Source organism: Sprattus sprattus (assembly GCF_963457725.1).
Source record: "Sprattus sprattus genome assembly, chromosome: 18".
Lineage (NCBI taxonomy): Eukaryota > Metazoa > Chordata > Actinopteri > Clupeiformes > Clupeidae > Sprattus > Sprattus sprattus.
This window is the reverse complement of record NC_137916.1, coordinates 18,591,782-18,618,006: the sequence shown is the minus strand read 5'-3', so window position 1 is coordinate 18,618,006 and position 26,225 is coordinate 18,591,782. Positions and strand designations below refer to the sequence as shown.

General features: G+C 45.9%; 1 protein-coding gene across 2 annotated transcripts in view; it reads left to right on the top strand.

Moving 5' to 3' along the window:
- dock6 (dedicator of cytokinesis 6) overlaps positions 1-18,874 on the top strand; it is a 44,985-nt gene extending 26,111 nt beyond the window's left edge. The window contains exons 25-49 of one of the 2 annotated variants that reach the window (XM_080856046.1): positions 278-418; positions 638-751; positions 1,017-1,187; positions 1,452-1,591; positions 2,385-2,554; positions 2,938-3,089; positions 3,921-4,103; positions 5,038-5,164; positions 5,497-5,578; positions 6,028-6,124; positions 6,365-6,499; positions 6,789-6,941; positions 7,066-7,224; positions 9,297-9,397; positions 10,222-10,414; positions 10,738-10,881; positions 11,487-11,618; positions 12,005-12,019; positions 13,101-13,226; positions 13,736-13,825; positions 14,188-14,424; positions 14,815-14,958; positions 15,798-15,904; positions 16,718-16,897; positions 17,653-18,874. In XM_080856046.1, coding sequence (XP_080712172.1) covers positions 278-418; positions 638-751; positions 1,017-1,187; positions 1,452-1,591; positions 2,385-2,554; positions 2,938-3,089; positions 3,921-4,103; positions 5,038-5,164; positions 5,497-5,578; positions 6,028-6,124; positions 6,365-6,499; positions 6,789-6,941; positions 7,066-7,224; positions 9,297-9,397; positions 10,222-10,414; positions 10,738-10,881; positions 11,487-11,618; positions 12,005-12,019; positions 13,101-13,226; positions 13,736-13,825; positions 14,188-14,424; positions 14,815-14,958; positions 15,798-15,904; positions 16,718-16,897; positions 17,653-17,695 — 3,336 coding nt within the window. In that variant the 3' untranslated portion in view covers positions 17,696-18,874. Of the gene's footprint in view, positions 1-277; positions 419-637; positions 752-1,016; positions 1,188-1,451; positions 1,592-2,384; positions 2,555-2,937; positions 3,090-3,920; positions 4,104-5,037; positions 5,165-5,496; positions 5,579-6,024; positions 6,125-6,364; positions 6,500-6,788; positions 6,942-7,065; positions 7,225-9,296; positions 9,398-10,221; positions 10,415-10,737; positions 10,882-11,486; positions 11,619-12,004; positions 12,020-13,100; positions 13,227-13,735; positions 13,826-14,187; positions 14,425-14,814; positions 14,959-15,797; positions 15,905-16,717; positions 16,898-17,652 lie in introns of both variants that reach the window. The other variant, XM_080856045.1, reaches the window with a different exon arrangement.
- Positions 18,875-26,225: the final 7,351 nt, after the last annotated feature.

Sequence of the window (26,225 nt, the reverse complement as noted above, 5' to 3'; positions counted from 1 at the left end):
TACATACACAACATGATGCACATACTCACTGTCTACTCTACAGTTGTGGTCAACAGCTAATTCATACCAATCTAGACAGTCCATGAACAGTCAGAATGGGTGCTAGTCATTCACACATGTACATGTATGTTCACTGTATTTAATTACCTCTTTTTGACTTCAATAAAACCTAGCATAAGCATGTTAATGCTTGTTTATTTCGTCTGCACGTATGTAATGTATGTTTACATAGTATTTTCAGCTTATGAAGTAACCCCCATATTATCTTTACACCCAGGTGAAGAGCATGGCCCACCATCTCTTCCTGTCTTCCCGTCTGGAGACTCCCAGACGTCAGCGCTTCCCTGACCGATTTGTGGACGACATCGCCGCCCTTGTGTGCGCCATCAGTGCAGACATCGCCGGCCGATACCACAAGGTACCAGTGCTTGTTTCCTTCCCGTCTGGTCTATGTCCTCGTGTCTGTGTGTGTCTGTGTGTGTGTGTGTGTGTGTGTGTGTCGGGGGGGGGGGGTTTATTTAGTCCCTTAATTAGGTGCTTTGAAGTGGTTCGTAGGACAGCAAACAATGTAATGTGTCTCTCGCACATTGTTTATGAAACTGAAACTTCAAACACTGCCTCCTCGTCTCTCTGTCAGGATGTTGAGCTTGTTGAGAGGCTGAATAGCAGTCTGGCCTTCTTCTTGAATGACCTGCTGTCTCTCATGGACCGCGGCTTTGTGTTCAACCTCGTCCGCTCCTATTACAAACAGGTACTCACTCATGCACCCATACACATACACACACACACACACACACACACACACACATAGACATGGGGTCACATACATTTAATGCAGCCACACTTCCATATAAAAATATATGGAAAATTATATAAAATATATACAAATTCCCATTTTCAACCCTTGTATACCTGTTGTGTATAATGTGAATGCACAGAAAGCATACATCTGAGAGCTCGGTCATCTATCTGTACCTGATGCATATGACCCTGTGTTTGCTCCCACGCTCCACCAGATCTCCACTAAACTGCACACGTCACAGAACCCCAGCGCCCTGACCGCCCTGCGGATGGACTTCATGCGAATCGTGTGCAGCCACGAGCACTACGTCACGCTCAACCTTCCCTGCTCCACCCTCAGCCCGCCTGCCTCCCCCTCGCCCTCAACCTCCTCCACCACGTCTCAGGTGAGAGAAGCCTTAACAGCGCCACCATCAGGCAGCGCCATGGTTGTGAGTTACTGTTTAGGTGCTGGAGTCCATATCAGAATCAGAATCAGAATTGTATTTATTGCCAAGTAGGTTTACACCTACCTGGAATTTGCTCTGGTGTATAGGTGCATATCTGTCTAGTCCATTATTTTTTGATTGTGGTTTTTTATTGTGCTCTTTTAATTTTGCCTTGTCTACCTCCCTGTCTCCCACTGTCTCTCTGCACCCTCCCTCTCTCAGAGCTCTGCGTTCTCATGCCAGGTGCTGGATCAGGGGGTCCAGAGCATGTTTGAGCTGTCTGTCCCTTTCCGCCAGCAACACTTCCTCTCAGGCCTGATGCTGTCTGAACTAGCCCTCATACTGGAGCCAGACGGAGAGGGGTGAGGGGAACTCGACACACACACACACACACACACACACACACACACACACACACACACGCACACACGCACACACCAGTATATGTATTTATATGTGTGTGTGTGTGTGTGTGTGTGTGTGTAATATAGACCCACAAACATACACACCTAGAACATAGAATTCAAAGATCATACAAAAAAATATAAAGTGGTCACACACACACACACACACATCTCAATCACCACACACACACACACACACACACACACACACCTCAATCACCACACAGACACCCCCTCTCCTATCAGAGGCACTCATACGGTCACTCACATCAGACATGGTGTCACAGTAAAGGCATGCCCACACACATCTGGATGTGTACTCAGACATGGCCCCTTACACATAGCATGACGCATGCACTTGGACAGAGACCAACTCTGAGTGTATATGGGGGAAAGAGCAGCTGATGATTGAAGTACTGTACACACACTCAGTCACGTACATTCCAGCACAGTGCCTCCAACATTGCTACTGTTTTTTTCTCCTTTTCTCCCCTGCCCCCTTCTTTCTTTCTTTCTTTCTTACACTCTTTCTTTCTTCCACTCTCTCCTCTCTATTCTTTCTTCTGTCCTTTCTCTATTATTCTTTCTTCTTGTTACCTGTGGGTCTTTCTATTGTTATTTCTTTCCTTTCTTTTCCTCCATTGCTTTTTTTCTGATTTCTTTTTTTTCTGCCTCTCTCTCCCTCTGTCATTCTTTTCCCTCCCTTTCTTTTCCTCCTCTTCTATCTTCCTGTCTTTCTCTCTTCCTTTAGGGTGTTCTTCCTGCACAAGAAGGCCATCAGCGCGCTGCACTCTCTGCTGTGCAGCCACGACTCAGACCCGCGCTACACCGACCCGCAGGTGCGCGCCCACGTGGCCCAGCTCTACCTGCCACTCATCCCCGTCATCATGGAGACGCTGGGCCTGCTGCACGACTTCACCGGTGAGCCGCGCTGACGTGGCCTCCCTCTGCCCTCTCAGGCTTCCCAGCCAGCCCCATTCAGTCACGATGATGGGGGGGGGGGGAGGTGCAAGAGGAATTAGGTCATTTAGAAAGATCAAAGGGGGCTTTGGCTCTAAATTATTGTCACAACAGGTCTTCACAATACAAGTATGTTTAGGTTTGTTGGCAAACAGAGCATATGTGATTCAACTAATAACAGGCCCTGTAATGGTATGATGTGTTATAACTGTGGTGTTGACAGACGCCTAAAACATATGGGGCTTTCATGACTGGTAAGCTGTGTGTTGAAGACTGTATTGTGGTGTGTCAGTACCGGCGTTAATGTGGGACTTATGTTTGCTTGCTTTTTGTGGCACGCACAGACACCTCCCCCCCTCGCGTGCGCCACGCCTCAGCGCTCGCTGATGACGGTGACCCAGACAACGGCAGCACCATCAGTCAGTCTGTCGCCATGGCGATTGCCGGCTCACCCCTGCCACACTCCAAGGCAAACCCCTTCGCTCTTCCCTCTGTGGTGAGTGGAGCACAGCACAGTTTCCTCAGAGCCATGAATGCACATGTGTAGAAGGCAGACAACACATACTGAGATGATAGTAGCGATACAGACAGACAGAAAGCCCGTTGAGTGATGTTTTCGTTCAGTTACTCTAGTTGTGCCCATACACGCATCACACCTGCTGGAGGAGAGAGAGTGTTAAATAATTCAGTGGTGTCCAAAGGGATGGAGGTTCACGCTGGTGTCAGGCATAATTAATGCAGTCATGATTGGCCCTCCTTCTGGAACATTCCATCTGGCTGAGAATGAGGTCAGCACTGAAGTTCTCAGACTGGCCACTAGAGGAGCAAGCTAATAAGGAGGCACTGCCCTGCGGTACCTCTGTCTACCACCAGAGGTCATGTCTAGTTTCCTGTCTTTTCTGGAGTTCTATTGTTAGTCCCTGGAGGGCTATGTACTGGCGGGAAGAATGGGCCAATCAGTGGGCAAATGAGACGTTTTTACCACCTGAAGACAGCTAGGAATGGCTGTAGACTTAAATGGCTATTGAAACGGAAACAGCATGTATAGCACTGCTGTGGTTCATAGATTGTCTTCTAAAGGTAACACACACACACACACACTAGATGTTTCATTACAGCTTAGTTCATTCAGTTGATTAAAAAACATAATCTTTCTGTCTGGCCATCTGTTGCCTTTCTTTCTTTCCTTTTGTTTCCCTCCTCTGTCTGTATGTTTTTCTTTCTGTCTATCTTTCTGCTTTTTTCTTTCTTTTTCTTCCAACTTCTCTATGTATTACTTTCATTCTCCCTCTCTCCCTCCCTCCCTCCCTCTCCCTTCTTCCACCAGGCTGGCCGTCAGTGCAGCTCTCTGTCTGTGGAGTGCAGCCGCACTCTGCTGGTGTGTTTTCTTTGGGTGCTGAAGAATGCGGACGCCCTACTGCTGGAGCGCTACGTCTCCGACCTGTCTGTCATTCAGATCAATCGCCTGCTCGACCTGCTGCACCTCTGCATCTCCTGCTTTGAGTACAAGGTACTGGTGCACCCAAACCCCCCCCCCCCCCCCCCCCCCCCCCCACCTGGCACATTTGATTCATTTATTTGGAATGACCCATACTGATACAACACCACAGCATCCAAATATTAGTAAAGAGCCTTATTATGTTTCACACAACAACACAAACACTCTGCAAGTATTTGCAACCAAGTGAATCAGTAGATGAATAAAAAAAAAGGCATATCAGGGGTAGAGATGGCAGCGCCTTCTCCATATATGCAGGCTGCCTATGATTGCTGACACACAACAGTATTTGGCTATTTGCTTAGAGTTCTTCTTATTAACTCCAGCAATTTGCAAACCTCTAACACAGAGTCGATGTACATGTCCAAGGCTACCATAGATTAGTACAACTAGTTTTGCATGATAACCACCTACTGACAGAGCATGAATTAATGGCTGTTATTTTAACATTTTTTCAGAGAAACACAGGTCCACACACACACACACACACACACACACACACACACACACACACACACACACACACACACACACACACAGGCCTCTCCTGCCAGAGTTGTAGTTGGAGAGGATCTACATTTTCTCTGCTTTCCAGTTTCTACATCTCAATAGTACTCACTCAATCAATAAATCCCTTTCTTACAAGAGCATTAGTAGGTGGTGTGAACAAAATGGCTCCCATGAAAAGGTTCAATAATAGATGGATGCCCAGCATATGAAGTCCATGTCCGTGGATTGCACTGAGGGGAGAGGATGGGGAATAAGAATACGTGTGCAGAGATACAGAAGAATGGTAGTGCAGTCTGCAGAAGGCTGTAGGCTTCAGCTCCACATACAGCAGTTGATAAAGGCACAAGATTCTAGGGCAGTTTCAGCGTGACAAACAGAGTGAAAAGTGAACTCGGGTGAGGCTGCTCTTTGGCTCAGCTGTATGTGCTTGTCTCAGGGAAAGAAGGCCCTGGAGAGGATCAACAGCCTGACCTTTAAGAAGTCTCAGGACATGAAGGCTCGCCTGGAGGAGGCCATCCTGGGCACCATCGGGGCCAGACAAGAGATGGTGCGACGCTGCAGAGGTGTGTGTGTGTGTGTGTGTGTGTGTGTGTGTGTGTGTGTGTGTGTGTGTGTGTGTGTGTTTGTGTGTGTGTGTGCAACCACACCTGTATAAGTATACACGTTTACAGGTCCAGTTGTTTCCCATATTACTGTGTGTGTGTTTGGATCAGCATGTGGGTTTTCTCGGTACGTGTGTGTACCTGTGTCCAGCATGTTTATGTTGGTGTGCATATGTTTGCTCCAGGGGTGTGTGTGTGTGTGTGTGTGTGTGTGTGTGTGTGTGTGTGTGTGTGTGTGTCTCTATGTGTGGTTGCATTTGGTTTGTTTAGCCTCTCTGTTTTGCTCTGTGCAGAAAGGAGTCCGTATGGCCAGGAAAATGTCAGGTGGAGGAAAAATGTCACTCACTGGAGACAGAACGCAGACAGGGTTGACAGGTAAGTCTTTCTTTCTCTCTCTCTTTCCCATACGCACACATAAAACACACACTTTATGTCTCTCTCTTTCTTCCTCTCTCTATTCGTCATCTTTCTATTTCATCCTTTCATCCCCCCCCCCTCTCACTGGCTGGCAGTCCCTCTCTTCTAGTTTACATGTTGGCATTAGTATCGTCTGCGTAATGCCAAAGCAAACCACTGAGGTCATGAATTATAGAACTACTTCTTAGTGCCCACTTATGAACAGCACATGACTTTGACATTTGGGTGTGCCTGTTTGTGTGTTTGTCTACGTGTGTGTGTCTCTACATGTGTGCGTGTGTGTGTTTGTCTGTGTGTATTTGTGTGTGTGTGTGTTTTTGTGTGTGTATGTGTGTGTGTGTGTGTGTGTGTGTGTTTGTCTATGTGTGTGTGTTTGTCTATGCGTGTGTGTGTGTTCCCTCTAGCAGGACCAAAGCAGAGGTGGAGCAGGAGTCTCTGGTGGATGGAAACTTGGCCACTGAGGCGTCTCTGATTGTGCTGGACACACTGGAGATCATTGTGAAGGTAAAGCCTCCTTCAGGCTCAATCAATCAAACGCCAGCAGTGCCCCTTTCCTAAAGCCAGCGGGTAATCCTGGCCAGACCTGCAGACTGGCTACAGCAGGGGTATATATTCAAACTCGCTCTCATAAACACACATTGGCAGAGTGCCGTCTGTCTAACGGGCAGTGTGTGTGTGTGTGTGTGTCGTGTGTGTGTTTGTGTGTGTGTGTGTGTGTGTGTGTGTGTGTGTGTGTGCCCTCAGACGGTGGTGGCATCGGAGCTGAAGGAGAGTGTTTTGGGAGGGGTGCTGCGTGTCCTCCTCCACAGTATGGCCGGGAACCAGAGCGCCCTCTTCCTTCAACACTGCTTCACTACACAGAGAGCACTGGTCTTCAAGGTGTGTGTACACTACACAAGTGTGTGTGTGTGTGTGTGTATGAAAACTGATTATTACCAATGACTTGCATCTTGCAAAAATTTAGTAGTGAAATATTCATACAGTGATATAAACATGACATTTATACTCTTGCTATGTAGTATCATAGAGTTTTTAAAATATTTTATGTAGTGGTATGTTTAAATCTTGAGTAATCTTGCTCTAATTTGTGTTTGTGTGTGTGTGTGTGTGTGTGTGTGTGTGTGTGTGTGTGTGTGTGTGTGTGTGTGTGTGTGTTTTTTTTAATCAGTTCCCAGAGATGCTGTTTGAGGAGGACACTGAGCTGTGTGCAGACTTGTGTCTGCGTCTGCTCCGGCACTGTGGCAGCAGCGTGGCCTCCGTGCGCAGCCACGCCAGCGCCTCCCTCTACCTGCTCATGAGGCAGAACTTTGAGATCGGCAACGTAAGAATACCACACACACACACACACACACACACACACACACACACACAGAAGCAAACAGTTCATTACTGTTAACTCGTATGTCTCATAAAGTCTTTAAACATGTCTCCTTCCTCTGGTGCAGAACTTTGCGCGTGTGAAGATGCAGGTGACCATGTCCCTGTCCTCCCTGGTGGGGACGTCGCAAAACTTCAACGAGGACCACCTGCGCCACTCGCTCAAGACCATCCTCACCTACGCAGAGGACGACCTGGAGCTCCGCGACTCGCCCTTCCCCGAACAGGTGGGTACAGCAGGGGGGGCAGTGTTGGCTGGTCGTAGTGCTGGGTGTAGGATAGAGCACAGTGCTGGTTACCGTAGAGGATGTAGCTCTGGGCATAGCTGAGGGCACAGTGTTGGCTGTGTCAGAGGGCACAGTGTTGGGCACTGCAGTACACAGAGGCTGAATCAGAGGGCACAGTGTTGACTGTATCAGGGGGCACAGTGTGGGGTACTGCAGTACATAGAGACTGTATCAGAGGGCACAGTGTTGGCTGTATCAGAGGGCATAGTGTTAAGTACGCCAGTACAAAGAGGCTGTATCAGAGGGCACAGCGTGGGGTACACCAGTACATGGAGGCTGTTGTATCAAAGGCACATTTTTGGGTACACCAGTACATAGAGGCTGTATCAGAGGGCATAGTGTCTGGCAGAGAGAGCTAGACGAGGAGACCCACCCTAGCTCACAGCAGTGAGAGAGAGAGCAGAGTCCATATTCAATTTGAAAGGCAATGAACTCCGCGTTAGACCCTCTGACGCCATGACACCACTCAAATAGAGCAACGCAAATAGAGAGAGAGATGTATGAGCACATCAGACAGCTAGGATAGAGCACAGCCTTTGTGGGACCGGTCAAACGGCATATTCATTTGTGGGCGTCTCTTCTAAGCCAGTAAAAACACAGGGAATTCTGATATGTGCTGTGATGACAAGCACACTTGTCACGTGCCCAACACATCAGTGCGTTTATGAAAATATTTAAACTGTAAAATGATCAAGCATCTAAAGTCGAACTGATTACTGCCTAGCACAGATCAGAGCCTCCAAAGTGTAATCACTGCCATGGCCTTCACTTTATCTCACCTACACAGGGCTAACAAACACGCCTGAAAGCAAGCTACATAGACAATTGGGAATCTGTTTATGTATAATATTGTGTAAAAGTAAGTGAAGAGGTTAGTAGTGATGCGCAGCCTTATTTTTCTGAGGTCTCATTCTCGCCATGAGGAGAAAAGAATGCACTATATACACGTATTACTCCATAAGCCAAAACCAGGAGATATTCATATTCTGAACAAAGTCAATAGCCTACAACTAGATGACCAATAAGCCAAGCAGAGCTTACATTTCCATCCCTGTTCCTATCATCATTTTTTTCCTACCTCGGCTCACCTTTCTCTAATATTAACGTTACTTTTTAAAAATTTGAAATGACGTTTGTTTTACAAAACATATAATCCGATTGAATAAATAGTTAATAGGGAGTAAATATTTGAGTGATTCCATCCAGAGAGAGACAAATTGCATCTTATTGCATTCACATTGTAATGTTAGGCTGTTTTAGAACCGAAAAATGGGAGAAAGACGTGAACTGAGTGAGCATGCAATTAAATACAAAACAAAATATTACTTTTGTGTCTCACTTTTTGGTGCGCATTACTGAAGGCACTGATGCATGGTATTGGATTAGACTGGATTTAATTAACTGTCTGCGACTTAGAGCGTAGTTTAGTGTCTTACTGCATAGTCTGTGTATCCATCTGTTAATCTATACTAATTACTTTAATGATCAGTACATTTAGTTGGCTAACTGAGTGGTCAATCTTATGCTGACAAACTGGGTAGAGATAACATTATATGTGCCTGTCAGACGTTGAAAACCAGGAAATTCCTCAAAATAATTTACATGAAACGCCCACCTTGTTGATCAGACACACCCAAATGAGGTCCGCCCTCAAAGGCGCTTAACTCTTTGAACTTACCAAATAAATGTGCCCTAGTAATCAAAATAGCTTGAAGCGTTGCCCTTCTTTGTTCCCCATCTATTAAATTAGGGCCCCAGATATCCAGTTCCCCTCAGTCCTAATCTAACACATCTGATTCCAGTAAGCCAATGCTGCTGAGGCCTTTGTTGAGCTGAAGCAGGGAATGAGGAGCCGGCACGTCTGGTAGCTTTAGAGACAGAGGAGAGCCACACACTGCACTGCAACCTAATGGCTACCAACAGTGCGGCAGATCTATTTCTAATTATTCCTCTTTGTGTGTGTGTGTGTGTGTGTGTGTGTGTGTGTGTGTGTGTTCGTGTGTGTTCCTCAGGTCCAAGATCTGGTGTTCAATCTCCACATGATTCTCACAGACACAGTGAAAATGAAGGAGCACCAAGAAGATCCGGAGATGCTGTTAGACCTCATGTACAGGTGTGGGAGACGTCTAGTCTGATGTGCCCAGTATGTACGCCGCAGAAATAGAAAAGAGGGGAAGGTTCATAGCCATGGCTTTAGTTTAGTTTGCCAATATGTGGTTGTGTAGTTCCTGTTCCTTGCATGGAATGGAACATGGAACAGAAACAGTTGCTTGAAATTGGAATGTGTACTTTCCTCTTCTAATTCTATAGTATAGACACACACACACACACACACACACACACACACACACACACACACACACACACACACACACACACACACAGGCACACAGCAGTTGATGAGCAGCTTGGAGAGATGACGTTTCTTTGTGACTCCATGTGATTTCCCACAAGATGACAATGCCACATAGAGAAGACACTCAATTGCCAACTGAATGGTCTGATAGAGTGAAGATGATGGAAACCACATGGTAGCCACCATTCATTAGACTGAGTCAGAGATCCCACTTAACATGCGTGGGAAAACCACTTCTTCCACCATCTAACTCAAACAGACACACACACACACACACACACACACACACACACTCAGTCAGCTCCATGTGGGACAGGGTGGTTTCATCCCAAAAGTGGTTTCACTCAAGTTTAATCCCTACCTGTTAGTGGGCCAATGTCTAATAGATTCACACTTTGATGGGTTCGGTTTATGCAGTTTCAACCTATACATGCCTTTGAATTTCTAGCTCCTACTTTGGTTCCCTGCAATCAGGGTTGATGAGGGTATAGTCACCTCAAGTGTCCTTTGATGATCCAGGTAAATGACATGGATCCAATAAGGCCCTCAGAACCATAGCTCTGCTCTTTCACTGTCATCAGGATTGCCAAGGGTTACCAGAACTCTCCGGACCTGCGTCTCACCTGGCTGCAGAACATGGCGGGAAAGCACTCGGAGAGGGGCAACCATGCTGAGGCAGCCCACTGCCTGGTGCACAGCGCCGCCCTGGTGGCCGAGTACCTCAACATGCTGGAGGACTGCCGCTACCTGCCCATTGGCTGTGTGACCTTCCAGGTGAGCAATACCCACAGACTGAGTTTGGTTATTGGTGTGTTCATCAGTGTGTTTCTGTGTGTGTGTTTGTCTTCATGTGTGTGTCTACTTGTGTGTATGAGTGTGATCATATAGATGTGTAAGAATGGGTGTGTTTGTGTGTGTGTGTGTGTGTGTGTGTGTCTTTATGTATGTGTCGGCTGGTGTGTGCAATCATATAAATGTGTATGAATGACAGCGTTTGTGTGTGTGTTTGTGTTTGTGTGTGTGTCAAGCGTTCTCTGTGCAGCAGATGGTGCTTAGCTCTAGTCCCACACCCGTTTCTCTGTCTCCTCTCTCCACAGAGCATTTCCTCAAACGTTCTGGAAGAATCTGCCGTGTCTGATGACATCCTGTCCCCTGAGGAGGAGGGCATCTGCGCTGGGAAATACTTCAGCGAGTCGGGCCTGGTGGGGCTGCTGGAGCAGGCTGCCTCCTCCTTCAATATGGTGAGAGTTACGCCAGGGCCTGCTCTCAGTGTGTGTGTGTGTGTGTGTGTGTGTGTGTGTGTGGAGAGAGTTGAGCTGAGGATCACACGAGGAGTGTGTGTGTGTGTGTGTGTGTGTGTGTGTGTGTGTGTGTGTGTGTGTGTGTGTGTGTGTGTGTGTGGTGAGATTAGGCCAGGGTCTGCTTTCAGTTGGCTACTGAAGGCAGCAGCTACTGCAACAGCTGTGGTATGGGGTGAGAGTCTGTCTCTGAATCTCTCTTCTCGGTCTTTCATCCCCTCCCACTCTCTCTCTCTCTCTCTCTTGCTCCCTCATCTGAAGTTGGAGATGATGAACTTATTGCTTTTCAGAAGAATGTGTCAGAGGGCGTAGTGCTCTTGCTGTCTTTCTTTTTTAAACCAGGGATGTAAGTCTTATGACCAGGATTTTGAATGTTGAATGTGTTTTTTTAATGGTATGTTTGTGCGAAACTGTTAGCAACTATTTTTTTTATAAAGAAATGATTAATATCTCTCTCTCTCTCTCCCCCTCTCCCTCTCTCTCTCTCTCTCTCTGTCTCTCTTTCTCCCTCTCCCTCTCTTTCTCTCTCCCTCTCGTTGTTTACTAAGGCTGCCATGTATGAGGCCATCAATGAAGTCTATAAGATCCTGCTGCCCGTCCACGAGGCCAACAGGGACTTCAAGAAGCTGGCCACCGTCCACGGCAAGCTGCAGGAAGCCTTCAACAAAGTTTACAACCAGGTCGGTTCAGCTGGGTACTGTGTGTCTGTTTCTGTGTCTGTGTGTGTGTGTGTGTGCATGTGCGTGTGCGTGTGCATGTGCGTGTGGTACATGCTTGAATCTCACTGTATGAAGGGAATATGAGGACTTAGTATCAAAGGAGATGTGTGTGAGACAGGAAAACCCGACTGAGGGATAGCGTCTGTCTGTCTGTCTGTCTGCTTCACATCTTTGCTGGCCCATTTTTGCTAAGTCTTGTTAAATCTCTGATCCTCTTAGGTCTGTGATAATGTTATTTCATCCCATGCTGATGTTCCTTTTGGTCATCCCTCCCTAACTCCCTCCCTCTCTCTTTCCCTCTTTCTTTCTCTCTGTTTGTCTGTCTGCCTGTGCACAACCTTCTCCAGAGCTCAGGATGGGAGGTAAGAACTATTCACTTTCACTGAAGCGTCTCAAATTCATGTCAAATAAATGTTATAAGTGTGTGAGTGTGTGTGAGGGAAACACAGCTTACAAAAGAACAACTGTCTTTCTTTCTTTCTTTCTCTTTCTCTCCTCTCCTGTATTGCCTGTGGGCTCCGGTGTCCTGTCTGGCCCCCTGAACGAGTGAGTAAAAAATCCAAACACACACTCAGTGAATACCAACACTCACTCAGTGTAACACACACAATCACTCCCACCGTTATATAAAGCCCATTTAGGGAAAGGGCTTGGAGTGAGTGGTGCACCTCAGGCCCATGAGCTATTCAGCCTCTCACTCAGCCCCTCACACTGCCCCAGATACACCCTTCATAGACACACACACACACACACACACACACACACACACACACACACATACACACACTCAGAGATACACTCATGTAGACACACACTGACACCAATACACACACTCACAGACTCACTCATGCACGCAAACTCAGACACATTCATACACATACTCTCACAGACACACACTCATACTATCACACTCTATCACACTGATACTGCTACTCATGACTCATACACACACTGACACTGATAGACACACAGACGCCCACTCAAACACACACTCACACAGACACACACACATACACACACTCTCAGACACACTGACACACATACACAGACAGACTCACACTGACACATGTAGATGCAGACGCAGACAATCATGCAGACACAAAGTGACAGAGTCAGAGACACACTCACGTAGATATGCTCACACATGCAAACACACAGGCACATAGATACACACACACAGATAAATGCACTTATTCACACACACTAAAACACACACACACACACACACACACACACACACACACACACACACACACAAACATGCCCAGACTGATCTGCTCTGACAGGCCCTCTCTCACACAGAGGCACACTCACAGTCATCCCCCCCGTGTTGAGAGGTTAACAGGCATAGACTCCCAACAATGACATATTACAGACTTCTCCTTGATCCTGTCCCACTCACGATGCTTATCTCGTCTCTCTTCCCCTCCCAACAGCGAACAGAGGATGTTCGGCACCTACTTCCGCGTGGGCTTCTACGGTTGCCGCTTTGGCGACCTGGACGAGCAGGAGTTCGTCTACAAGGAGCCCTCCATCACCAAGCTGGCCGAGATCTCCCACCGCCTGGAGGCACGTGTACCCATGGCCTAGGGGAGGGGGGGGGGGGGAAGGGCTCTCATCTCATCTCTCATTTGTCTGGGCTTTCTGGGCAGTGATTCACCAGTTGCAGTCTGAGAGAAAACAATATATATAGATATAGAATGAGATACAGAAGGGATGACACCACCATTTACATTTACAACTTTTCACACAAAAAATGAAGCAGAATTTAAATCATGTTGTAAACACAACTTTATTTTAACAATAATTGAGAGCGAGCTAGTGGCTGATGAATTATTAAAGCATAAATACATGCTATTACAAATGTCAAAATAGCGTATGCATAACTATTTGTGAAGAATGGCTTGTTAATGGACATTGGGTTTAGTGTTAGACCGATTAATTGGTCGGCTGATTAATCGCGCCAATATCTGGCATTTTTTGTTAATCGGCATTGGCATCGGTCATTGAAAAACCCATATCAATCTATCACTTAATGGGTGCTTAATGCAATTCTATGGTCTCCTGTATTTCTGCAGGAGTTTTATGCAGAGCGCTTTGGTGATGATGTGGTTGAGATCATCAAAGACTCCAACCCAGTGGACAAGAGCAAGATGGACCCCAATAAGGTGAGATTCCCTTCAGGAAGGAGAGGCAAATAAGTTCACATGGCAAAGGGGGAAAAAGCAAAAATGTTGGCCTAAGGCTCAGCACTTGAATCTGTCTTGAACTCAATCCAGCAGGAAAAGGCAATGAGCTCTTCCATATGGTGGATGGGAGATTTGAACTTTATTGCACTGTCACTATTCCTTGCTTAATTCACTTCTATTTATATCAGCCTTTAAACAGTGGCTTTCTTCACCAAGATGCCTTCCAGAACCGGTAGCTTAACAGTAGCTTACGTGTGCGTGTGAATGTGTGTGTTGTTTCGTGTGTGTGTGTGTGTGCGCGCGTGTGTGTATGTGTGTGTGTGTATCTGTATGTCGAGCAGGCCTGCCTCCAAATCACGTATGTGGAGCCCTTCTTCGACACATACGAGCTGAAGGAGAGGATCACATACTTTGATAAAAACTACAACCTGCGCACCTTCATGTACTGCACACCCTTCACTCTGGACGGCCGCGCCCACGGTGACCTGCACGAGCAGTACAAGCGCAAGTCCATCCTCACCACCTCCCACGCCTTCCCATACATCAAGACACGCATCAACGTCATCCACAAAGAAGAGGTGTGTAAGCGTACATATGGGTTGGTTTGTGTGTGTGTGTGTGTGTGTGTGCATATTTTGGATGTTGGTGTGTGAGCATATTTTGGATGTAGGTGTGTGTGTGTGTGTGTGGGGGGGGGGGGGGGGTGGGGGGGGAGTGGGGGGGGAGTATCACCCTTGGGCTTTAATCTTTTTGTGTGTGTGTGTGTGCGTGTGTGTGTGTGTGTGTGTGTTTGTGTGTCTGTATTGTCAATGTGTCTACTCTGTCTGTTTCTGGCTGTTATTGTGGTTTGGGTTTGTTCATCCCCTCATTAGTGTGTGTGTGTGTGTTGGGGAGATGCATATGTACCTATTCACCTGTTTTATAAGTGTTGTCATTGTTCTCCTGCGCTCTTAAACATCTCTCATCAGATCATTCTGGTGCCCATGGAGGTGGCCATTGAGGACATGCAGAAGAAGACTCAGGAGCTGGCCTTTGCCACGCACCAGGACCCCGCTGACGCCAAGATGCTCCAGATGGTGCTGCAGGGCTGCGTGGGAACCACTGTCAATCAGGTAGGCTAGCCTATCAGCTATTGTTAATCAGGTCGGCTAACCTATCAGCCACTGTTAACCAGACATGCTTACCTATCAGCTACTGTTAGTTAGGTAGGTCAACCTATCAGCTACTGTCAATCAGGTCAGCTAACCCATTAGCCACTGTTAACCAGACAGGCTAACCTATCAGCTACTGTCAATCAGGTAGGCTAACCTATCAACTACTGTCAATCAGGTAGGCTTACCTATCAGCTACTGTCAATCAGGTAGGCTAACCTATCAGCTACTGTCAATGAGGTAGGCTAACCTATTAGCTACTGTTAATCAGGTAGGCTAGCCTATCAGCTACTGTCAATAAGTTAGGCTAACCTATCAGCTACTGTCAATCAGGTAGGCTAGCCTATCAGCTACTGTCATTAAGTTAGGCTACCCAATCAGCTACTGTCAATCAGGTAGGCTAGCCTATCTGCCACCGTTAACCAGACTGGCTAACCCACCTCTCCACAATTCACCACTGTTAATCTGTCCACTCACCACCACCCCTTAAGAGAGCCTCATCGGGACCATGAGAAAGAGTAGTGGGTAGGCTGCCACTGTAGTTAGTTTTGCTGACTAAGGGGAAATAATTAGAAAACTCAACCATGATTTCCTGCCTGCATGGCTTGGAATAGTGTTTATTTGTGTACAAGGGATACAATGTTGTAAATATTGTGTATTCGTAAAGATTTTGTGTGTTTTATTTGTGAATTTGTTCTGGAATGTGACCGGTGTCTCTCTCTCTCCTCTCTCTCTCTCTCTCTCTCTCTCTCTCTCTCTCTCTCTCTCTCTCTCTCACTCACACACACACACATGTGCAGGGTCCCCTAGAGGTTGCGCAGGTCTTCCTCTCTGACATTCCAGACGACCCCAAGCTCTTCCGCCACCACAACAAACTGCGCCTGTGCTTCAAGGACTTCACCAAGAGGTGACAGGATCACGCCGTACACCCCCCCCCCCCCTTTCCTCAGGCCCCCAGAGACTAATCAATCAAACAATCCATTAAGCTGACCCAATAATCCTCTACGAAGCCACAGAGAAATAAACAGCTTACTCAAATTCTGTTTATTTTAATCAGTTAATAAATGGACTACATCACTGAATTTGTTCAGTAACAGCGTGATGAACTCTACGATTTCAGTGGGTCATTTGTGATGCAGTAGCAAGGTCATTGATTATGAACGGTGCCTTTAAATACAGTTCAAATGTGTGTGTTTGCATGACTGCGTTTGGATATTTTGGAAAAAAGAATAGGTGGATGCCCAAATGTCTACGACAGGGAAGTCTACATGTTTTTGACACCTCAGGTTCCCCCTCGAACATATGCAATAGCCGTAAAACAGGCTTTAAAACCAACTTAACAACTGTCTCCGTAAACAACTCAGTGACACTGTTTTTATTGAGTGTGGCTCCTGTAGCTGAAACTGGTGGAACAAGATGGCAACAACACCAAGGCCATTGGAACCTAGAGAGCAGAGATACGTATAATGTACTGATCATGAATACCTGTACAGTACTGTTAGGGGCGCTTTATAAAAGCCTTTGCTATAAGGGTAAATATTAGCGCAAAATGTTCTAAACAGCTCCACAGTAAACACGCAGTATTTTACAGCCACTACTGGATGGCATGCTTTTAAAATACCTTCACCACACTCTCTGTAAACAACTTGGCATTGTGCTTGTTAAACAACTCCAGCACACACTTCTTAATAAGTCAGGGCTCTCCCTCTCCCCGTCACAGGTGTGAGGATGCCCTGAGGAGGAACAAGTCTCTTATTGGGCCAGACCAGAAGGAGTACCACCGCGAGCTGGAGCGCAACTACACCAAGCTGCGTGAAGCCCTGGGCCCCCTCATCAACCGCAAGATCCCCCAGCTCTATAGGCCCCTGCCCCTGCCTCTCCCCTCCACACCCACACAACGGTATACACATGCACGCACAAGCACACGCATTCATGCACACACACATACACACACACACATGATCCCCAAGCTCTATAGGCCCCTGCCTCTGTCTTCTACACCTACACAACAGTAAACACATATGCAGGCACACACACTTGCAACAGTAATCACACACCCTCATACACACACATACACACACCCATGCAATGGTAGATACCCATACATATGCATGCAAACACATACACAAATACATGTGGGTGCACACACACACACACACAAACAACGGTAACAGCATTTACTCCCTGACATAGTCATGCTTCTCGACACACAGTAACAACATCCACTTACACTTGTGCGTTTTCACACAAAAATAGTGAAACAAACACACACACAGGCATATATTCAATTTCACATGCTTCTACCCACACACATCTGAGTCTCTGTGCACACACATGCAGCTGTGAAAATAATGGCTCCACATTGTTTTCTGAAACTGTCAGCCCAGCGTTGTTTTTGACTCATGCTTTCTCTCCCCTGCATACATCTGCATCTGCAATGCCAGTGTTGCATAGATAATCAAATCCAGCTGAGGAGCATTACCTGCTATGCACTCCCACTCACACACGCCCACCATGTGTCTTGCTCCCGCCCCAAAGCCCCCCCTCACACTCACACACACACACACACTCACAAACTTTATTACAGATGAAATATGATTTCCAGACACAGTTGCTAATGGTTCTTTTTTTTTTTATTGTTGTTTGTTTTGACAGGAATTCCTTGAGCAGGTCCAGCTTTCGTCGGGGGGAGTGTTGAGAACCGAACCAAAGTTTTCCCAAGGAGTAAAGCTCAAGGATGGCTCTGCCTGCTGAGTTTGTGTCAAGACCTATAACTGCTCCACTTTCTTTTATGATGTATACAGACACACGCACACAGTCTTTCTATCCCGCTCTCTCCTTCTCCTCCTCTCTCACCTTTTCTCATTTCATTCCCCTCCTCACTCGTTTGTTGGCTTGCTGAGCTATCTTTGCCAGAGCTTCTCTGTGTTGTTGAAAAATCTTCCATGCTTTTTAAATCTGCCTGTGTTTCTCCACTGTAAACAAAGTTTCTCGCTCATTCTCTCTCACACACACACACACGCACGCACACACACACACAAATATACTCTCTCTCGCTCTCTCTCTCTCTGAGTCTCCTGGGACCAACGGGCCCTGCGCGCTGGCCAGCCGTTAAGACTGGGAATGACCCCCTTTAGCTCGGCACAGGGGTAATTTTAGGTTTTACTAAACTTGGGAATCCAAACACTCCCCTGCACTTCCTCTTTCCGCTACGCTCTGTGCGAGTTTGGTTAGTGTGTGTGTGTTTGTTTAGGTTGTGTGTGTGTGTGTGTGTATGTGTTTTTAGGTTGTGTGTGTGTGTGTGTGTGTGTGTATGTGTGCTGGTTTTTTACATTTCCTTGTTTGTGTGCAGTGTTTGTGCTGACACTTGGGTCACATTGAGAGATTTAAGGGCTACGTTTTCTCTCCTTAAATCTTCGTTAGTCGTTTCTGAAAAAGTGGAATCACCAATCACTGCCAGTCGAAGTTGTCAGACGCTTCACCGCTTTGGACCAAATACTGTACAGATGAATTCCTATTTGAACGCACATGAATTCCTCTTCCATCTTTTGGAAATACCACAAAAGAGGTAAAGTACTCTACTCAGAAAGAGGAGTTTTCGTATCCAGATGTCAAGAAGAAACGGAAGAAGCCGGTTAGACTGGATTCACACACGACACACACACAAACACAAACACTAAGCACTGACATAAATGCACTGGCATGTAAGTAACTGAGCCACTGTGTATGTACTGAGCCTGAAGCCCTGGCCAGTACTGATGTAATCTTTGTACCTAATACTGTAATTGAACTACTGTATATGTACCAGCTTGCACTACTCTATCTTTGTCATTCTGTTCAACTACTGTTTGTCCAGACTACTAAACTGTTCTGTGTAACTGATTATCTTAAGACTATGTGCCCTCGCCCCCCCCCCCAAAAAAAAACAAGCATCTTTTTTATTTATTCATTCAAATATGATTTTGTATTAAACTTCCCTCTTTGGCTTCAACTGTTTTGTTTGTTTTTTTTCTTAGATAGTACTTATAAGACTTTTAAGATGAGTGAACCTATGAAAATTGGTTTTGCCAATTCATTAAGAATACAATTTTGACATTATTTGAACGCTTTTGACGTTCTTGTAGACGAGTCTGCCGGTAGTTTTATTGACCATTCTCAATAGGATTTAAAAAAAAAAAACTTCCTTAGAGTTTAGTATAGGTCCTACATTTTCAAATTTACCACATGAGTTCAGTTGTAAAGTCAGATGAAAGTGGCCAGATATGTAAAGTGGCTTCGTAGCCACTAATTAACGCGCACCTCACATGTGTATGTAAACCATATGTTTTGAGGGGGCTAGCATGCGCCTTCTACGTTGCTTTGCACATGCAATTAATTTCCTGCGCCGGTGTGCCTCACTACGGAGTCTAATGTTAGTCTGCCACGGCCAAATCACTACCATATGGATAGCTCAGGATTTATGGTGTGTGTGTATGTTCCCGAACGTTCTCTCGGATCAATACAATACATAGATAGAGGTCTGAAATGCGCATAGTCTACAGAAGACTGGGAAGATCTGAAATGGTCGTTATGAGCGTTGAATGATACAACACTATCCTCTAGGGGAGACAGTGACGTCATGTTCCGGGAACGGCCGCTAGCCCACCCAATAAAACGTGAATGGAAAAGCATGGCCAGTGATTACTTACCTGCAATGAGAAATTTGTAGGGTTTTGCCACACGAATCTCAGGTTTCCAGCAATTGAAAGCATTTTATTTACAGCCCATATGTGTACGCTGATAGCCTAGAGGCTGTGTACTTACTGAGATAGAGAGTGGTAATTTGGGTGTCTCTATGTAACAGTGGAAACATTCCATCTATGGACCCACCTGAGTAAAGTATGTAACCTATAGTTAGGGGAATAACGTATAAGTACTTCTCTTCTCATTTCGGTGCAAGTTTGTGCTCCGTATTGTTTTTGTTTCTTGAGGGAGACCCTGAAATGAGCGGTCAAGAAAAATGTCTCTGGCTCTTTAAATGAAGAGGGAGGGGGTCTTACTCACGGTTTGGCTGCGGTGTTTTTGTCTCGCTGTCAGTGAGAGCTGCTGGCCTTAGGTATCAGAAGGGACCGCGAGGTGGTAAGTAAAAATGTAATAATTTTACAAGTAATCACAGTTTTATGTTTTCTCCCTCGTGAAAGAGTCCAACCCTGTATGGGTTTTGTTTTCTAAAAGGTTTTTGTAGCGGTGCCTCTCTCCATTGTCTTTGGTCTGAGTTTTGAAGTAACGGGTTGCTAGTAAGAAATTGTACTTTTATCGTATTGGCTGGCTAATTAAAATGTAAACCTTACGAAACTGTTCGCACAGTGGTCCGATTCGCACCAGTGGTTTGGTCCGTGTGGGTAGCTGTTGGCCACTCAGCATCTCTTCCGAAAAAACGCTGCTCACATCGGAGCGCACACAAGGTTCTCCATAATGTGGCGCATGGTTTGCCCCTACAATGAAGGAGACCGTCTCAGTGTTTTGCCATTTTATGATGGAAAACCTCGACGCATTTAGCAAGTTAATAATTGTATCACTTAAAGTGAAATAATGTTGAATGATATGAGCGACTACTTGAATTTAACTTATGCCCGATATGAAAGATCTTACGGCTAGGCTACTTCTCAGTGTAGGAGCCACTCCATTGTCGGAATGAGGGGTCAATTAAAAGGTTTATCATTAATGTTGGCAATAGGACTACGTGCTGTATAATTATCTGAACTGGATGGGGACTTGTTTGTTTGTGTAGGCTAGTGGGTCGACGCTGACTGTATGTGTGGTGCATTCTTCATTAAATAAAACCCCGTGATTACTGTGACTCGGGGGAGAGGGTGGGTCAACCCTTTGGCGGAGTTTTCATGACTTCCAGATGTTCCTCTGATTGCTGCGCTGCACACATATTCGCTCGTCCGTCCATCCATCCTGTGATAGCCGTAGCCTGTTACGCGGCGAGAAAGTGCGAAGTGCCCTTTCGCGCTTAGTGTGTTTGAAAAGTTCGATTTTCTTTGTCGATGAAAGGCCACTTTGGCCAAGGCTCTGTTAAAGAGGAGAGGTCTTGGTAAATATTTAACTGTACTGAGACTAAACTCAAAGTTTCATTCTTTGCGTAAAACTCCAAAGAACAAAGTTAGCCTGAGATATCCATGGTTATTCTACAGGAAAGGGCGCGTCGATTTGTATTAACTTTTTGGGGGGGTCATTAGGCCTCTCTCATCTTAACACTCGTCCCAGTTATGCACCTTCATAGACTGTACTTGTTTGGTCAATGATGCCTCAGGTCATATTGCTTATTTTGAAAGTCATGTTAATGAGTAAACTAAATTAGTGCGCCCACATGGCAGACCTGTTCAACACTATTTATTTTCGAAGACAACTTCCACTCTGTTGTTTACAACGTACATTACGCCTTCAGATGCTGAATGGGAGTTGCCTTAATGCTCCTGCCAGCCGCAGCGGGTATGGTATGCGTCTGTCTGACGGCTCCACATTCCCGATTTCAGCATTTGGAACACGGGGTGCGAGCGGGAGTGGAATTCCAAACTTCGGAATGCCAGGTTATAAACCGCATTTGTATGGTGGGCCACACGCTGGGCATTTTAATGGTTTTAGCCTGACTAATGGAATTACGCCAAGAACCAGACGAAGCTGTCTGGAATTGTATTGATTTATTAGAATTTGTGGACTGTTCACAGCATGCCAATCTGCTCCCTTTGGGCTGGTATTATCAGCTGATTGACCATTGCAGATCAAGTTTTGGAGTTAAACTTTACCCCTGGCCATTTATGTTAAGGTTACATTTGAATCTGGGTTGTAACTTTGAGGTTAGAGGAATTCAGAAATAGGGGCAAAGTGCCCCTTTAATGTTAATCATTGGTAAGTTCTACAAATAGTCCTCGATTTGACCAGTGGGCTATCCTTGACAGTTCACTGATGTACAGTCCCCTGATTGTCAGCCGGCAGAGTAACCAAATACGATCAAAGGCAGCCTGTTAGGTAATTTCACCTGTGCCTCTCTTTAGGCCTGGAGGCCGAATGAGCCACAACAGCAGGTTTAATGTCATGAAGTTATTAACCCTAACATCCCCATTATTAGTGGTCTCGTAACAAATGAAGTTGTACTCTGAGGGGAAAACAAGTCATTTAAGCATGTGTTTTTCCATCCTGAGTACCCTTGTCCTTTGAAGACATATGCTCTGTGGAAAGAAAGATAGAATTTAAACATTAGCACTCTAATTTGTGACACCCCTTAAGACCCCAGCCTTAATCCAGACTCCAGCCTGTAATCTTTTAGAGGTAAACCTAGACGACCATCTTTGATGCAGATGAAGTTCTCTGATGTGAGGGTTGGTCCCTCTGTGACTGTGATCCATGTGTGAGCTGACTGAGGGGTGTGTGCCCTTGGCTACTCTCCGTGTATAAGGAAGTATTTGATGTGGATTCTAGCAATGGGGGGAACGAACATGAAATAGGAATTTACCCTTTGATATATAGCCTACAATGTCATTTAATGTTTGTGTTAGCTTGAAGGGCTAGAAACTGAAGGGATATAAATCAAAGACAACTGGGCTGCTTTCTCTCAAAAGGAAACTGGACACATTTTTATCATCATTTAGAATATCACTTGCTAAATTCTAAATTCTCAAGAATGTTCTGGAATAAATCCTAGACTGGAATGGGTGATAAATGTTCCTCTGCCCTTCCCATGGACAGCATTTTCACCTTTCCCATAGTTCTCTCCCAGACAGTGTCTCTCTCTTTCTCCTTCTGTCCAGATCCCTCACACAGAGCTGCTCTAGCCACTATTCCACATTGCTCCACTCTCCACTCCACACTCTGATTTCTACACCACATGGTTGACCTTATCACTTCTGCGCAACTCAATACAGATCACTTCGGCACCAAGGCTCAGGCTCTGGCCTCTGTCACAGTCAAACTCCAAACCGCACCCTATCACCGTTTTTCCACAACCTCTTTACCACTCCCCACCTCTCTGCGTTGCGCCGCTGTATATTTGAGTCGTCGAGTTTATAACCCCTTCTCGTTTTTTAATCCCCCATTTCTATTTTTTGGCCTTCCTGTCTCGCGGCCCCACCTTGCCGGAGCTTCCTGTTGGAATTTAGCACAATGACTGTTAGCGGCGCTGATATTGTGTTCGTCTGGCTCCTGTTACCACGGTAACGTGAGCGGGCAGCGAGGGCCCCTCCCTGGGTCGGCCCTGCTGGCTCGGACCAGCGCCACTTCAGCAAAAACGGCGTCTTTTTCTCCATACCGCTTTCGCTGATGTCTTAAACAGCTCTATGGGTTCCAGGCATATAGACCTCAGAGAGTAGTGTTTTTTTTCTCCTCAGAATTGGTCATGGCCACACCACTGCCATCCGCTCCCCAATCTTTCCATTAGCCCACGAGGAGCTGTAATGGCCGAAGCCCTGTAGGATGTAATATGAGTCACACTGTCTGCCCCAGGAACATTTCACGGCCCCAAAGAACAGAGAGCACACTCCCAGCTGAGGGAGCATGAGTGGTGGCTCAGGACCTCTAGAATGTCCCCTGTGTGTGTGTGTGTGTGTGTGTGTGTGTGTGTGTGTGTGTGTGTGTGTGTGTGTGTGTGTGTGTGTGTGTGTGGCAGATCGCAGTCGTCCATCTGTGACAGCCCGAGCTGAATGAACTTTTCTGTTATGGCCACAGTGAGAGTCAGAGGGACCACCAACAGCCCTGAACAGACTAGACCCCTCCTCTCGCTCACCAGCAGGGCTCTCCTGATAGGCGTGCTGGATATCTGCAAACCTACCTCCCCAAATCAATATGATCAATTAAATGAGCGCCGGAAACATGCACACTTTTGGGGAAGCCCATCGACTGGAGTTCATAAGTCCTTGTGACCACAGTGACCACACATGTCTTGTCTCACCGCTGATCTTCATGATGTGCACTGAGACAGATCTGCCTTTTTAACACGAGAACATTATTGTTTTAAGTCCGCTTATTTGGTTGGGCCCCCTGCCTATTTTCAAAGTTGTTTGTTTTGTAGTGTGGTCCTCCAGAGTGCTTAGACTCCAATAACCCTCATTACAGCACAATCATGATTAGCCTATTTTCCATACATTACTTATGTGCAATTTACTCTTCCCTAATTAGTCAAAGGAATGGCCAATCTCTGCCATTTCCAGAGGTACTGGTATGTCTTCCTGGGACTAGATGCAGCCTCTGTTTTCTGTTGTTTGTCTGATGTGTCTCCATTTTTTTTACCCGGCGGGTCTGTGGAATGCATGGCCTATGATGGTAATCTTTAAGGAGGAACCCTTTTAATCTACTAGGAGAGGCCTGTTGTAAGTGCATTATTCCCCCTTCAGTCCTGATCTCCAGTTTAGCTTACTTTGAGCCCCTTTTAAGCTCCCATTTGCCTACCTTGCAGAGTGTGGCCAAATAAGGTATAGCAAATGGCATTTACAGTGAGTGCGGCTGGTGGTTTCCAAATCTGAACACAGCATTTCAGCTTGTGCGCTTTTCTCTTTTTTTTCTAATCTGGAAGTTTCCATCAAGTCTCTCCATCTCTCCATCTCTGTTTACCCTTTTATTTCATTCCACTTCTCCCTCTCCTTTTTCCCTTCTCTCCTGCGCTCCCCCTCTCTCTCTCTTTTTCGCTTTCAAAGTCCTGAGCGTTCTTTCTCTCAGTTCTGCTCTTTCTCTCTCTGTTCGCACCATTCTTCTATTCTTTCTTTCTCCTGCCTCTCATGCTCCCCGTGTCTCTCTTTCTCTCCCCAGCATGTGTCTACTCCTGAGCGAGCAGGAAGTGACTGGGTTGTTTCTGGATCCAGTGGGACTTTTGAGCTCTTTTTCCTGTAACCCTTTCTTGCCTGACACCCCCAGACTTATTTACCGTTACACCTCAAACAATGACAAAGCTGCCAAAAAGAGTAGTGGAAGCTTGATTTTATTCACCGATGAAGGGCCATTTTAAATTAGACTGTGTTAGATAAGGTTGAAAAATTTGGTGATGATGGGTTTTTTTTTTGTGTATGGGAGGAAAACATTGGTTTATAAACGTATCAAAACATCAAAAGTTTCTGAAAGGCTCCATGTAAAGTTAATCTTTTTCTCCAGAGAGTTCAGGGGTTGTATTATCTCATATGTATTCTGTATCTGTCCAGAATTGCATATTCATACAGAAATCCTCCTATGTCCTCATTGTTTTTGTTAGTTAATGTGTTTTTATCAGAGTCAAATGACATATAGTAAGATTTCAATAAAGTACATTCCACACAAACATCATGCACACAATAATCACACAAATACGTAGATATTGGCGTGGCACAAACTGTGCTTTGTGCTCGTATATCCCAATGTTGCTCAGTTGTATTTGATAATAGATAGCACCATATCTGTTGTGACACACAGGACGGGTTGTTCAGAGAAAGGAAGCTAGTCTGGTTACACATTCAGTATCAGAGACAGAATTATTTGTACATGTGATGTATTTTAGATGGACCCATGGCTCTGTTGTCCTCCATATTCACTGGCTATGTCATGTGTTCTCCCACCAGTCCTGGTCCTGTGTGTGTGTGTGAGAGAGAGAGAGAGAGAGGCAAGGACCGTCACAGCATGCTCTGTGTGTGTGTGTGTGTGTCTAAAGGAATATGACTCCACTGAAGGGGCTTGATAGCCATTACGTGTGTTTTTAGGCACAGTTTCCATCTCTCTCTTGCACTCACTCTTTCTCTCTTTTTTTCCCTCTCTCTCTTTCCCTTCCTCTCTCTTTCCCAGTTTCTCCCTATCATATTCTCTCTCTCTCTCTCTCTCTCTCTCTCTCTGTTTGCCCCTCCCACCCCTATATTAGAACCAGCTGTGGAAGTTGGGCCTGAATGAATGGCTCTTTGTGATTTGGCTGCTATCATTCCTCAAGGCTCTGTTTCTGACTCCCTCCCTCCAGATACAGCCATGACAAAAGTGTAGAACAATGCGACTAAATGTTCTCTCCATAGAACATACTTCCATAAGCAGCCCTGAGGTTCGGTAGTGTTACTGAGGCGTTTAGTTAGCATTGTTAAATCTCTCCTTTCAGGGGGCCAGTAGTACAGTCCTCAGGGACTGCAATCATGTGACGTCTGGATTGGAGTGAGTGGGAGTACTGTTTCAGGATCAGTTTAAGTGTTTTAGATCATGACTTTGAAGCAGAGTAGAGATGGTGGGGAAAGTCTGACTGGAGATCA